Below are 15,651 nucleotides of genomic sequence, written 5' to 3' on the forward strand. Positions count from 1 at the left end.
TTTCCATGACATAGACTGACCTGGTGAATACAGGTGAAAGCTATGATCCCTTATTGATGTCACTAGTTAAATCCACTTCAATCAGTGTAGATGAAGGGGAGGAGACAGGTTAAAGAAGGATTTTTTTAATATTAAGACAATTGGGACATGGATTGTGTATGTTTGCCATTCAGAGGGTGAAGGGGCAAGAATAAATATTTAAGTGCCTTTGAACGGGTATGGTAGTAGGTGCCAGGCGCACCGGTTTGTGTCAAGAACTGCAACGCTGCTGGGTTTTTCACGCTCAACAGCTTCCCGTTTGTATCAAGAATGGTCCACCACCCAAAGGACATCCAGCCAACTTGACACAACTGTGGGAAGCATTGGAGTCAACATGGGCTAGCATCCCTGTGGAACGCTTTCGACACCTTGTAGAGTCCATGTCCCGACGAATTAAGGCTGTTCTGAGGGCAAAAGGGGGTGCAACTCAATATTAGGAAGGTGTTGCTAATGTTTAACCCTAACCCTAATATTTTGTACACTCAGTGTATATAGCCATGTTATTTTTACTCGTTATTGTTATTCGTTATTCACTGTGTATTTATTCATTGTGTCACTATTTCTATTTTTATTTTATCTTTAACTCTGCATTGTTGTTAGTCTACACATGTAGTTTACGAAGCATGTGACAAGTACAATTTGATTTGGAGGCGTGAACTCATACAGTACATCATACAGATAACATCAGCCAGTGCTTCTAAAGTTTATAATTTTCACCTTAAAATGTCAGACTTGATTTGCAATAACAAAAATATGTTCAACCCCTCCAAAAATGTCCATTAATTATAATCCACATAATAATTCACATTTCCTGTTGCTGCAGGATTATTTTCCTGCTGTAGCAAACTGGCTCAAATTAAGATCTACATCTGTAAGAGCCTCTGGGAAAACACAACACTTCAGTAGGTTTACATTGAATTAGAATTCACTGTGAATATTATCTGTCTGTGGTGAGTTGATGCATGCAGTATAAGAAATGGGGTGATACTTGTCTATTAAAGATGGTGAAACTGCCACGTCTATTTTGGATATTACAACAACAAAGAAGTTACTGCAAACATCGAAGGCAGTTATTTTCTTCTCGGACGTCATTGCATGCGTGATAGAACAGCAGAATATTTACTGCTAAATGTTTTGCCACGCTATATAATATGTGCATTAATTCAGAACAGTATCTACTTCAATAGACAGTAGCCTACCTCATTAATACCTGTTATTACCTATTCATCAATAATAACATAACATTATTTTCTGTCAATCAAAAACTCCATAACATTGTATATCTTTGAACATTAGGTTAACTTCAGCATGTCAGATATTTGGCAACTATAAGTCGTATTTCATGTGATGATTAAGACCACTGTTAGGATCTGCTATCCCGGACAGAACCCGTCAAATCGAGAACTTCCAGAGAATCAGACGTGTGCCTGTGTTTTTCTGGCAATTTGGTAGCGACCATAGGGGGTTATTAGACTGATGCTTTCTGGGTAATGAGAGTGCTGCCTTAATAACATTAGCTTGGATCACGCATAACCAAAAAGTATTGCCTCTAAAGCTTAAGCTAAATTAAGCCTGCTCTCTCTTTCACTAGGCAATTGATTATTTGAGGCATGAGATCTACACTGTACAAAACAACATCAACAACAACATCAACATAAAGAGATGAATGTCTACTGCAAACTCTCTAATATGTTTCAGATGTTTGATGGACATTTTTCAACTCATGATCAACCATTCTGGATGCTTTTGATAAGTTTTATGAAGTCTGACTGGACATGAGAAACAAATACAATTTCAATTGATTATAATGAAAAGTGAAGAAAAAAAAAGCGAAAATTAAAAGTATGAAAAGTAATCTTTGTATGAAGAGTGTTGAGGTAAATCTCCATATCATTCAACTTGGAGTAAAATTGTAAATCTTAAAAATAAAATAAAAGTGATGGAATAAAAGTGTTCATCTATATTTGTACATTAAAAAATAACAATATATTTAAATTTAGGATGTTAAAAATGTAGCCAAGTGGGGCCTCCTAAACCACCCCATGATGATCACGATGTCCCATGTATCCATCCTTCAATGTGGACATGCAGATGGCGATGTGTTAGTATCATTTACTTGGAAATGTTCTAACTCTGCATCCCAAATGGTACCCTATTCTCTACCCAGTGCACTACTTTTGACAGAAGCCCTATGGGCCCTGGTCAAAAGTAGTGGACAATGTAGGGAAATGGGTGCCATTTGGGGGCAGGCTAACTGTCCACAGTAGCGCCAGATGCCATGCTTTAGGTGTTCAGAACGGTCGGCTGGCCGGCTGGTCGGAGACGGAGTCTATTACCAACACATCTGTTACACATGACTTTCTGGCAACAGGTACTTTCTCTCTTTTAGTCATTTATTTCACTGTTTTTATCTCTTTTTTATCTATGCAAACAGCTCAGAGAATTCAATATTGATGAAAACAATAAATGTATAATATACTTTGTTATTAAACAAGGTATATTTCAGTAGGCCTACACATACAGTATTTGTTTACAACATTTCATGTAGGCCTAGGCCTATTAACTGTTGCTAATCTATTGTAGTCACTTAGCCTACCTATCAATATTCAAAACTTTATTGTTGAAAACTTCTGTTTCTTTAGTTGTCAAGCTATGTCAAAGAGCAGTCTAAATCAATTTCATCCCTCCTTGTCAACAGTGACATTAATGGAAGAGCACAGTCAATGGCCAGCCCCTGCTGTAGGATAATGAGGCTCTCTTAATGGTCTTCTACCTTGAAGTGAGAGTGATATCATTATGCTGGAAGAAACACTAGGCTACTTTGTGTTGTGGTATGTTGCTGTAGGCCTAAATACATAATTTTATATTATATTCTACCACTTGTAGAGCTGAGCCATCCAATAGCTTAATAAGCCTTCTTTAAACGTTATTGTTGACCCCTCAGCCAAGTAGGGTATGCACTACGTCATGACTTGCGCTTGATAGGCTGTCATTGATGTTGCTAATGTTCTCGGGTCAGCTACTGAATCAAGGGTTAATCTTGTAACTAACCTACAGCTACATGAAACACGTCCATCCAGTTTATTCTGACATTGTCACTTCATGAGAATTTCTCGAATGCATTAACATTCTGTTTCACTAAAGCTGTGAAAAATGAACACCTGTGTTTTCATGTTAAAATATTATGGTTTATGAAACAACTCCCCGCTGTATGCTAGTGCTACAGTCGGCTGCATCACTGGCAGAAGAAACCAACACTCCAGCAGTCTGGCACAGTGAGCTCACCTGTAGGGGTCTCTGGCTGAATAGGACTCCATGTAACCCTCATCGATGTCAGAAGGACGTCGTGACTCTTCTTCCCTATTTGAAATATCCCTCTCACTATCGGCTCGTCGTAATCGGTGTACCGTTTCTCTGACTGTTCATCCTCCCTATCAAACGACTCCTCCGCGCAAAACTGGGAAGCTGAGACCGAGCGTTTCTCGGTTTGTTGTGGTTGGCTTCTCTTTTTCTTCTTCTTCCCACGGTTTCCTTTACTCACGGTCGACACCGGTTCCGCCTCGCTCAACTCCTCCTGGCTCTCTGACCAAGCGTTCCGTGCATTTGATTTTCGAGGGGATTCAAACATGATTTAAATACGATAACAGTAAAGTCAAATTTTCGGAATGGTGTCTTGTAGGCTATTTACTGGGTTGCTGCATGGGCGCGTGCCCGCGACGGTAAGGTTATTATGGCAGGTCCGCCAGTTGAAACTTCCCCCTCGGCCTCGCGCGCCCCGTGGAGTGGCGGTCCCTCCCGGTCATGCGCCTGCATGTACAGAGTTTATTTCTTAAAGTTGCTCACTTGCATGTTATGGATGATATCATATGAGACCAAGATTACTTTGCTACATTGACAAATAATAAATAATTACTACGTTTATTAAGGATAGAGCCTTACATCAGTATAAGAAGCTGTGAACCTATACAGTGAGGGAAAAAAGTATTTGATCCCCTGCTGACTTTGTACGTTTGCCCACTGACAAAGACATGATCAGTCTATAATTTTAATTGTAGGTTTATTTGAACAGTGAGAGACAGAATAACAAAAAAAAATCCTAAAAAACACATGTCAAAAATGTTATCAATTGATTTGCATTTTAATGAGGGAAATAAGTATTTGACCCCTCTGCAAAACATGACTTAGTCCTTGGTGACAAAACCCTTGTTGGCAATCACAGAGGTCAGACGTTTCTTGTAGTTGGCCACCAGGTTTGCACACATCTCAGGAGGAATTTTGTTCCACTCCTCTTTGCAGATCTTCTCCAAGTCATTAAGGTTTCGAGACTGACGTTTGGCAACTCAAACCTTCAGCTCCCTCCACAGATTTTCTATGGAATTAAGGTCTGGAGACTGGCTAGGCCACTCCAGGACCTTAATGTGCTGCTTCTTGAGCCACTTCTTTGTTGCCTTGGCCGTGTGTTTTGGGTCATTGTCATGCTGGAAGACCCATCCACAACCCATTTTCAATGCCCTGGCTGAGGGAAGGAGGTTCTCACCCAAGATTTGACGGTACATGGCCCCGTCCATCGTCCCTTTGATGCGGTGAAGTTGTCCTGTCCCCTTAGCAGAAAAACACTCCCTTTAAGAGTGTGCTCCTAATCTCAGCTCATTACCTGTATAAATGACACCTCGGAGCCAGAAATATTTCTGATTGAGAGGGGGTCTAATACTTATTTCCCTCATTAAAATGCAAATCAATTTATAACATTTTTGACATGCGTTTTTCTGGATTTTTTTGTTGTTATTCTGTCTCTCACTGTTCAAATAAACCTACCATTAAAATTATAGACTGACCATTTCTTTGTCAGTGGGCAAACGTACAAAATCTGCAGGGGATCAAATACTTTTTTCCCTCACTGTAGGTACTGAACAAAAATATAAACGCAAAATGTAAAGTGTTGGTCCCATGTTTCATGAGCTGAAATAAAATATCCCAGAAATGTTAATATGCACAAAAATATTATTTATCTAATGTTGTGCTCAAATGTGTTTACATCCCTGTTAGTGAGCATTTCTCCTTTGCCAAGAAAGTCCATCCACCTGACAGGTGTGGCATATCAAGAAGCTGATTAAACAGCATGATCATTACACGGGTGCACCTTGTGCTAGGGACAATAAAAGGCCACTCTAAAATGAGCAGCTTTGTCCCACAACACAATGCCACAGATGTCTCAAGTTTTGAGGGATTGGCATGCTGACTGCAGGAATGTCCACCAGAGCTGTTGCCAGATAATTAAATGTTCATTTCTCTACCATAAGCCGCCTCCAACGTCGTTTTAGAGAATTTTTAGGGCCTTCCTCTGACACCGCCTGGTATAGAGGTCCTTGATGGCAGGAAGCTTGGCCCCAGTGATGTACTGGGCCGTACCCACTACCCTCTATAGTGCCTTGCGGTCGGAGGCCGAGCAGTTGCCATACCAGGGGGTGATGCAACCAGTCAGGATGCTCTCGATGGTGCAGCTGTATAACTTTTTGAGGATCTGAGGACCCATGCCAAATATTTTCAGTCTCCTGAGGGAGAATAGGCTTTGTCGTGCCCTCTTCACGACTGTCTTGGTGTGTTTGGACCATGATAGTTTGTTGGTGATGTGGACACCAAGGAACTTGAAGCTCTCAACCTGTTCCACTACAGCTCCATCGATGAGAATGGGGCTGTATTCCCAGTCATGTAAAATCCAAAGATTAAGGCCTAATTTATTTATTTAAATTGCCTGATTTCCTTATAAGAACTGTAATTCAGTAAAATCTTAGAAATTGCTGCATGTTGCGTTTAGATTTTTGTTGTGTAGTTTTGTTTGACACAAGGTTGACTGTTGTAGCCTTTATTAAAATTGTAAGCAAAAATGTATTATCATGGAGTCTATTAGGGATAGTTCACTGTAAAACATTAAACTGAACATAATAAAAGTTCAAAATAAAAATAATTTTATTTTTCTATATTGAAGTATGTTACACTCTTAAAAATGCTGGATTAAAAACAACCCAGTTTGGGTTTTTTGGTAACCCAGTGCTGGGTAAATATTGGACAGAACACACACTGGATTATTTTGACCCAGCCAGTTGGGTTGCGTGAATAACCCAACATGTTGGGTTGTTGGGATTACCCAAACATGGGTTAATTTAACCATTAGTTGGATATTTTTTACTCTCATGCTGGGTTGACCTAGCAGCTGGGAGTTTTTTAAATGTAATCCTTAGGTTATTTCCAGGAGGCGTGTCTTATTAGGGGCGTGGCATTCAGATAGCTCTTATTGGTTACCTGCCAGAGTAAATGCCATTCCTGTTCATCATGTTAAGTTAACCTTAATTGTTTTTGCATTTTACACATTCTTCTAGAATATTAAGATTATTTATTACATATTATAATAAAGTAGTGTCTATCCCAACAATGGGATTTGCAGGCTTTAGGGAACTCATACACTTCTGTAAGCCTCATTGAAGCTACAAAAATGTAAAATGTTCAACCTTAACATATGATAACTATACAACAGAACAGATGAACATGGACGGCTAAAATGAACTATCTGAAAGCCATGCCCCTACTTAACTATGCCTCCAGTCTTCTGATCTGATCAGCTGGGTCATATTTCAATAACCCAGCACCAAATAACCCAGCATTAACAATCCAACTTTGCTCTTTTAAAAGAAAACAACCCAACTAAGTGATCCAACGCCTGCAACCCAGCAGTTGGGTCAACCAAACAACACAGCATCTTTCAGAGTGTAGTATAATGATTATGCATGGTGTAACCTACAGTTATTAGTGACCATGACTTTCTATCAACTATATTATATGGTTAAAGTGTAAATGTAATTATAAACCTGGTCTTTCAATAGGCTATATCCGTATCCAAATTGTGTATGCGTAAAGTTTAAGTTATGCACAGCTAGGCTATGGTTTATATTTTTGAGCCTATCCTGAGGTCTATTATGACATTGCGTTTACCTCTATTTTATTATCAGGGTTTATGACTTAATATAGAACCGTGGCCTTTATATAGTTCTTACATTCAATGGAATATGCTGTTATATACTGAGCAATAAAGGTATAGGCCTAGACAGGGCAGCTGAGGCAACAATATCCTTCCCAGCACCATGGACAGTTCCTGATTTAACACAGGAACCCTGCACATCCATTTATAACGTTTCAGATGACACTGAGGGATGCAAGTTCCCTGTGATTTGATTGGGCCAGGGTAAAGCTCTCAAAATAACAAAACTGTGTGCATGTATGAAATTATAAATAAGTATTTTGGAGACCCGTTGAAAGAGGCTATGGGATACAGATTTCAGGATTGCATATTTCTGTAATTTGTTGGGCATGCAGTGAGGGTTTACTTTCATCTAAGATTTAGTCATTAAATTAGTCCACTGGTTTACCCATGCCAATTGAACGGTGGTGCTGGTATATTATTGAGGAAGGCCAGATACAATAGATCACTAATTGGTATTCATTCAACTTCAACAGGGAATATATAGCACCATGCAGAATATGCCTACCATATTGATGTTGGCTGACTAGCTCGCTGGCTGGGGTTTTCCCTTATGATAGAAGTGTTGGGTTATATATGCAGCCAGTAAGTGTTTATGCATGGACAAGATCATTTTCATAAATTAAAAACCTCCCCTGCAGAAGTAACATCTCTGCCTCGCTCGGTTTGCATACAAGATGATGTGAGTCCCAAATGGTACTTATATCGTGTACTACTTTTGACCAGGACTCATGGTGCTCTAGTCCAAAGTAGTAGGGTGGCATTTGGGACTTAGCCATGGTGGCATTTGGGACTTAGCCATGGTGGCATTTGGGACTTAGCCATGGTGGCATGTAAATTCCCCTTGACTGACTGCAGCTACCCGTGGCATGGCAGGAAAAACGCTCATTTTGTCCTTCAGCCTTTAGGCCTGCCTACATTTTATAGAGGGGAGTGCACGCTCATTTTGTCCTTCAGCCTTTAGGCCTGCCTACATTTTATAGAGGGGAGTGCACGCTCATTTTGTCCTTCAGCCTTTAGGCCTGCCTACATTTTATAGAGGGGAGTGCACGCTCATTTTGTCCTTCAGCCTTTAGGCCTGCCTACATTTTATAGAGGGGAGTGCACGCTCATTTTCACTCATATTAAGCTGCTTTGTAATTTTACTAATCTATTAAGATTTTAAGCAAACAATCTTAAAGGACAATATTGTAGAAGATAATAATATAGTTTCCACATGGGCAAATAAATGTTCACCATCCATTGTGGTTAATAGTGATGCATGAAAAACAATAATCGAGATTGTCTCGGATGATTTGCCACACCAAAAGGACTATCCCAATAGAAGTCAAGGTTATTTTGCAACCATGCAGGCTGAGGGACTTTAAACCATTGCAAAATCTTACTTAGTTTTGCCTTAAAAACATGTGGTTTGACAGTTCAAGTTGTACATTTACTTTAGATGTTATTTTTTTCTCGTTTAATACTTGTTACAATTGGATTATTAACCTATAATAGAGATGTTGGTAGGTTAACAGACAATAATGATAGAAATTGTAGGCTACTCATTCACTTTATTATATAAATAATTGAGTGCTCCTCATGAGATATACATTATACATTTATCACAAAGCAATTATGTACACTTGAATCACAATGGGGGAGAGTTAAACCTTTAAACCTTCAAAATAAAATATATGCTAAATAACGAACATATTATGAGTAATTAAATGGCACCCAGTCCTCTAATGGGCCCTAACACCATCCTACATTGTAAAATGTTTACAAACAATATACAGCACGCATTGAATTTGAGCATCAAATGCTGCAAATGGCTCTTCTTCTCTGATTTGCACATGCATGCAATGGCACAATGAGATGGTGCCTGGTTTGTTCCAAAATGCGCTGCAGATGATTTCGCATGGAGTATGGCGCACGGTCAATGTACATTTTTTATATGAAATAATAAGTACTTCGTTTTATAAAAGGAGTATTTCCAGGTGATAGTTAAGCGTTTCATACACAATCAAAGTATTTAGGCTACTTTGCAAGTAAGTAGCCCCTATGTATTGTCCACCTATTCAGCGATATAGCATTCCTGATTTTTAAGTAGCCTAGATAGGCTATGTTTTTCGGGAAAATAAATGTTCAACATTGTGCAATGTTGCATGAATTGCAGTATATAATCGCTAAGGCAACAGAGTATAAGCACTTGCCTCTGTATAGATAACGATCTTTCATAAAACGGTTGTATCATATAAACATGACATAACTATTTTATAGAACATAACACGGAGTTACGTGAAATGAAATAGGACATAGACTTTATAAAAAATAAAAATTTGCAGAATCACAACAAAATAATTCAGGATAGGATAGATAGATCAGTTGTAAAATGCAGGTTGAAAAATATAGAAATATGTATTATTATGTTTTTTATTGGCCCAAGTATTCGTTTATAAATTGCATAGTTTTCCAAATTATTGCTTGTGATTTTGTAACATGGATAATCAACACGTTCTCAGTATGGTCACCACTATTTCCACAGTGTGAGCTGTACCATAATGTAGAAGTGATATAGAATAGAATACATAAGGTGAAAAAGAATATGCATATGCATCCACACTTCTAAATGCTGTAACAACAATAAATACATACAAGCGGATTATAATTGCTCTTTTGCATCAGTGGCCAGAGGATACCATATCATGACGCACGCTTATCAGTCTTTGATGCACGTTCAATGTATTCACGATTCATGAAATATAGCGTTAAGCTGAGCATTCATGACTCTCTCGTGATGAGTGTGTCCTTCGTACGACATAATGTTTTCCATCGGTATCTCACACCGCTGCGTAGAGCTCGCGTAAAGGGGCGCGTGTCCCTGTGGACCTGTCAGTCCTGCAGCAGCCTGGTAGTGCATGGTAAAGGCGTAGTTCTTTTCGAACTCTGACGAAGGCTCGTGTTTGAAGGAAAAGTTCCCGTTGACACTCAGTGGTGGGCTTAAGGGTCCGTCGAATGATGGACTAGCGCAGTCTGTAAGCGGCAGCGCGGTCTCAAAGAATGGCTCCAGCGCGCTTCCGTATGAATGGGGCTTGACGTGGAATACGTGGGAGCTGTCCATTGTACCATATGGAGGGCTTGGCAGACCCGGGGTCTGGTAGGAGTAGGGATGCGCGGCGAAGGAAGCACTTGCTGGTTGCATATGAGATGGTATCTCCTGTGTCTGCTCCGGGAGGAAAGTTCTGGGGTTGAGCTGGAGACAGCCTGCCACTAGGTTAGTAGTGGGCTGAGACAAGCCCTTACACAAGGCCTGGACAAATGACATGATGTCTGGGCTCTTCCCTGACCGCAGGATCTCTGACAGGGCCCAGATGTAGTTTTTAGCCAGTCGCAGAGTCTCGATTTTTGAGAGCTTTTGGGTTTTGGAGTAACATGGCACAACTTTACGCAAACTCTCGAGCGCGTCGTTGAGTCCGTGCATACGATTCCTTTCGCGCGCGTTCGCCTTGTGGCGCCTCATCTTAAATCTCTGCATCCTGGCTTTTGTCATTTTCTTCTTTTTTGGTCCACGACGTTTAGGCTTTTGATCGTCGCCTTCCTCTTCCTCATCTTCCTCATCCTCATCATCATCCTCATCCAGTCTGTTTAACCCATCTTCGTCGTCATCATTGAGGCCCTCGTGCATGGATTCAAGCGCGCCGTTTTTCTTCTCCATATCCTGTTCGTCCTGGGAGCGCTGACACTCGTCAGTCCAGGTCGCAGAATCCTGGGGGTCTGATGACATCATGGTCTGTTCCGTGTAGGACTTAGTCATATTGGAAATCTGTCAATAAAAAAGACAACCGTGAGCAGACCCACTTAGGACATAATTTGGTACTTGACTAATAGCCTATTCAGCAAGAGTTCGTTTTGGAACAGGTGCATTAGGCTACTCATTTAGGCTACTAATCTAAGTCAAACCAAAACATTTTTTTGTATCAGAACCAATATTACTTTTGCAATACCGATGATTATATATCATAAATATCATAAGAATTTGAGAACAAAATGTAGAACATTCATTTGTGGTCAGGATAAACCAAAAACATAGAAGCATAATACATCAATTATTCAATTATCACCTAATAGCTTGACATAACAAGTCAATTTGATCAAAATTATTGTCAATTACTTATTTTTAAATCTCCAGTACGTTGAAACATCTGAAATGTCATTGCTGAGTTCAATCAGAATATCTGAATCCCTGTTTCCTTTTTGTAACAGGTGACAAATGGTCACATCACCTATCATCTGAGCAGGTTTGTATCAATTAATAATTCAAGCTTGTTCAGAAAACCTTTAACTGCTGAATAACTGTAGCCTGCTTTATGGCAATGTAACAGACAAATCACAGCATACACTCTCCGTGCAATTCCTTTCACCCAAAACATTTGCAAAAATAAGTTATTTCATTATAAGATTGATAAATACATGCCTATGTTTTGCAGAATGATCTTGTTATGACTCTGGCATGCCCCTCCTGAAGTGTGAGGTCCGGTGAATGGACTGTAATGTGGCTGCGCCGACAGATGCTCGTGTTATAAAGTGCTGCTGCTGATGCTGCGAGGGACTGGGAGAGAGAGAGATGAACCTATAAGTCGCTATGGCTCTATCCCTAAACCATTACCATCGCTTCACCCAATGACTGGCAGGAACAGGCTCCACCCACCCATGGCCTTACTCTCGGCACGCGCCATATGGTCCATCTACGTCAAGCAAAAACGGCCCCAAGCATCACGTGACATGGTCCCATTTGTATTCGCCAGCGGTCTGTATTCCACTCCTTTGTGGCCAAAAGAAAGTGGCCATCTGTCGCCAGTTAGGGACTCCGTGGATCTGTGTGGACCCGCAGGATGGATTAACCCTTTCGAGCATAGGACATATTCAATCACTACTAATACTCAATCCCAACCCATTCCCCACGTGTGTCCTCTTTCAAATGTTTTGATTATGATGTTATTAATCATAAATCTCATGATAGAATACTGTAGCTTTGCACATTAGAATACTTTGGGGATATTGAACACACCTTACATTGCCCAATAAACACGCCAAGACACCAAGGCAAAAATAAGGCCCTTGCTGGCCATAAAGGCCCCATACTGGCCCTTCATATATTTTTCAGCAAATGATAATGTGTGAGACATTTTTTCTAATAAAAGTAGGCTATCCATGGAGAAGACCTAATAAAAGTATATGCTATGCAACATTGTAATTACAACTGCATTACTTTTTTTTGTTTTGCTCAGTGCTGCCTGCATCAGTGTTTATCTGCAATAGTTGAAGTGTTATTGTCCCCCATCTCTAGCAGTGCGTGATGTTGATTGGCAACAGTGGTTGTAATGTCTGGACTGAGCTGCTGAAGTAATGAGCCTGGAGTCTCCCCCTCTTTTCAATCTGCTGGTCGGCACGCGAGTCGCACGCGCACTAACAAAAGTCTGTTTCACAGCTCACTACCCTGATCCAACGTCCAAAATCTGCTGTCTTCTGTTCAATATAATGCCACAAAAAATCGACGTGTTGGCCGTTGGACAGAAAGACAGCGTAACAAGTGGGAGTAACAACAAACAATCAAGACAGAACTGAAGCACGAGACAAATCATGAATATTTAAGCAGGATAGTTATAGAGCGGGACTATAAAATGTGTCCATACAATGAAAATGACATCATCTGCTACCCAAACTAAAACCATATGGACTGTCTGGTCATTCACAAAATGAGTAACTTTATAGTCTAAAAACGACCATATCTTGAGAATAGAATGATTGGTTACTTGCATTTGGTCACATGGAAATGCAACCATAAGCACATTGTTAGGGATGAATTATCAATATCTTTAAAGCAGCAATCAGCAGCAGAAACAATAACAAAGCTTCTACCTGCCCTTGTTTCGGTAAAAAGCTGAGGGATGGGGCTGCAGAAATGTACCACTCTCAAATTCATAGACAGAACTATGGATGAAGGGACTGACCATCCATGGTATCAAAATTAAAGTTTTAACCATGTTTTTAGGCTGTACATTATTTGTTTACATTTACTTTGTTTACAAACATTGGAGCAAAACAAGCTTATATTTTGGGTTCTGATGCTGTAGGACAGTTTAACTAAGCTTATGAAGCATTTATAAGTTATATTCTTCAAGAATCAATGGGTACATATCATTCATTTATAAGTCCCTTTAAAGAAACCTATTTATACTGAACAAAAATATAAACACAATATGTAAAGTGTTGGTCCCATGTTTCATGAGCTGAAATAAAAGATACCAGAAATGTTCCATACGCACAAAAAGCTTATTTCTCTCCAATTTTGCGAACAAATTTGTTTACAACCCTATTAGTGAGCATTTCACCTTTGCCAAGATAAACCATCCACCTGACAGGTGTGGCTTATCAAAAAGCTGATTAAACAGAATGATCATTACACAGGTGCACCTTGTGCTGGAGACAATAAAAGGCCACTCTAAAATGTGAAGTTTTGTCACACAGTACAATGCCACAGATGTCTCAAGATTTGAGGGAGTGTGCAATTGGCATGCTAACTGCAGGAATGTCCACCAGAGCTGTTGCCAGAGAATTGGATGTTCATTTCTCTACCATAAGCCACCTTCGACCTCATTTTAGAAAATTTGGCAGTACGTCTCTTCCGGCCTCACAACTACAGACCACGTGTAACCACGCCAGCCCAGGATCCTATTATTATTATTATTATTATTATTATTATTATTATTATTATTATTATTATTATTATCTCCACATTCGCCTTCTTCACCTGCTGGATCATCTGAGACCAGCCACCCAGACAGCTGATGAAACTGACGAGTACTTATGTCTGTAATAAAGCCATTTTGTGGGGAAAAACGTATTCTGAATGGCTGGGCCTATGCCCTCCCAGGCCCACCCATTTCTGCGCCCCTGCCCAGTCTTGTAAAATCCATAGATTAGGGCCTAATTTATTTATTTCAATTGACTGATTTCCTTATATGAACTGTTACTTAGTAAAATGGTTGAAATTGTTGCATGTTGCGTTTATATTTTTGTTCAGTATATATATATAGCCTACAGTAGCCAAGGCATGCTTATGGATAATTGCTAAAATAAGTCCCTTCTTTATGCCAAACAAAAGGCCTAAAGTAAAACCATTTTGCCTAAATGATGAACCATCACAAAAATTTTAACTTGCAAATGGAAAATATGCTAATAGCGTGTATTCATGGTTGCCAAGGGAAGCCAGGCTTCCCCAAAAAATTTACCAAGAAAAAAAGAAAAAACATCAAATAATAGGTATTTCGTCTCTCTGTGTTCATAATTTTCCTTCAATTCACAAGAGGCTGAATGTACTGTATCGCACCGGGAAAGCATCAGAGCGAGCGAAACAACGCCCCTCTGTCTCTGTATGCGTAGGCCATCTTTCTGATGCTGTCTGGTTCAAAAGAGTATGACATTGTTGCAGTAACGGTGCGTGGGTAAAATCACTGGGGAAGCCAGACATAAAAGCCATTTTATAACCTATGTGTTGTGATAATTGAGTTGTTTGCTCTATGACCTGTTAGTTCATATGCCTTGCGACTGTGATATAGGCCTAAAGGCCGAGACAATAAGAAGACACAGTGGCAGAATAAATTCAACCACACCTTTGTTTCATCACAAAACCAGAGAGCAACCTCTGTCCAGTGAAATCATTGTCCAGTACAGAGAATTAAGTCCAAATCCCTATTTCCATCCATGGCGAATTTAGGAAAGGGACAATTTTAGCTAGCCAGCTAGACTTGGAGGACAACAAGATGCAACAATTCAAGTGTTTTCTGTCAATGACATATGCTCTCAATGCGATTTGATAGGAGTGAGGCCAAATCCAAACTGGTACACAAGGACCATTCACAGTTGAGCTCACTCACTTTAGCTCAATGCTGATTGGCTATTATGTTATTTAAAAAATATATATCAAGGGAGGCCAAATGCTCTGGCTTCCCTTGCGTTCAATGCTATGGGTGGCAACAATATCCATCAAAATGCCTAAAGTTATTTTTCTACATTTCAATTATATAGTGTCTGACACCCCAAGAAAAACACCCCAAGTTCACACTTTGCTCAGCTCTGAATCATCCGCGTGGGTCTATATTTAACAGCGTCTGTTAAAATGGCCCAGCTGAGCAGCAGCGCAGAGCACGGGCCCGCTTGGTGATAGCTAGGTAACATTGAAGTGGCCACAGAACCTGGTCGCCTCGAAGTATTGCCTGAGAGAGAAGCAGGGAACACCTTATCTTGATCCTTTCATAAAACCAGGTCAAGTTGTGTTGGTCGAAAGTACCCTGCTAGAACAAGGTCCATTCTACAGTTTCCCAGACTAAATATTTATGTTACCATGTAAACTGTGGTAGCAGACGGTTGAGATTTTCAACACCGCCCACAGCACTCAAAGCAGGGTTTCCCAAACTCGGTCCTGTCCCCCTGTTGGTTATTTGAATCCGCTAAAAATGCGGTCAACTGAATGCGCAGCTTAAGCTGTGGTTAGAGCTGAAACTCACGAAGTCACCCAACGATTATAATCAGGGGTG

At 40.1% G+C, this 15,651-nt stretch overlaps 2 protein-coding genes across 2 annotated transcripts in view; both read right to left on the reverse strand.

Moving 5' to 3' along the window:
* Positions 1–3,667, reverse strand: part of cerkl (CERK like autophagy regulator) — a gene marked incomplete at its 5' end in the record, with an annotated part of 44,335 nt that extends 40,668 nt beyond the window's left edge. Inside the window, one exon of the mRNA XM_084161047.1 lies at positions 3,325–3,667. Coding sequence (XP_084017173.1) covers positions 3,325–3,667 — 343 coding nt within the window. The remainder of the gene's footprint in view (positions 1–3,324) is intronic.
* Positions 3,668–9,800: 6,133 nt separating this feature from the next.
* LOC311129951 (neurogenic differentiation factor 1-like) lies at positions 9,801–10,868 on the reverse strand (the record flags this gene model as incomplete). The annotated part of the gene is made up of 1 exon (XM_084162519.1): positions 9,801–10,868. The coding sequence occupies one exon, from the start codon at positions 10,866–10,868 to the stop codon at positions 9,801–9,803; it is 1,068 nt and encodes a 355-aa protein (XP_084018645.1).
* Positions 10,869–15,651: the final 4,783 nt, after the last annotated feature.

The sequence above is a fragment of the Coregonus lavaretus genome (genome assembly GCF_964263955.1).
Source record: "Coregonus lavaretus genome assembly, chromosome: 5".
Lineage (NCBI taxonomy): Eukaryota > Metazoa > Chordata > Actinopteri > Salmoniformes > Salmonidae > Coregonus > Coregonus lavaretus.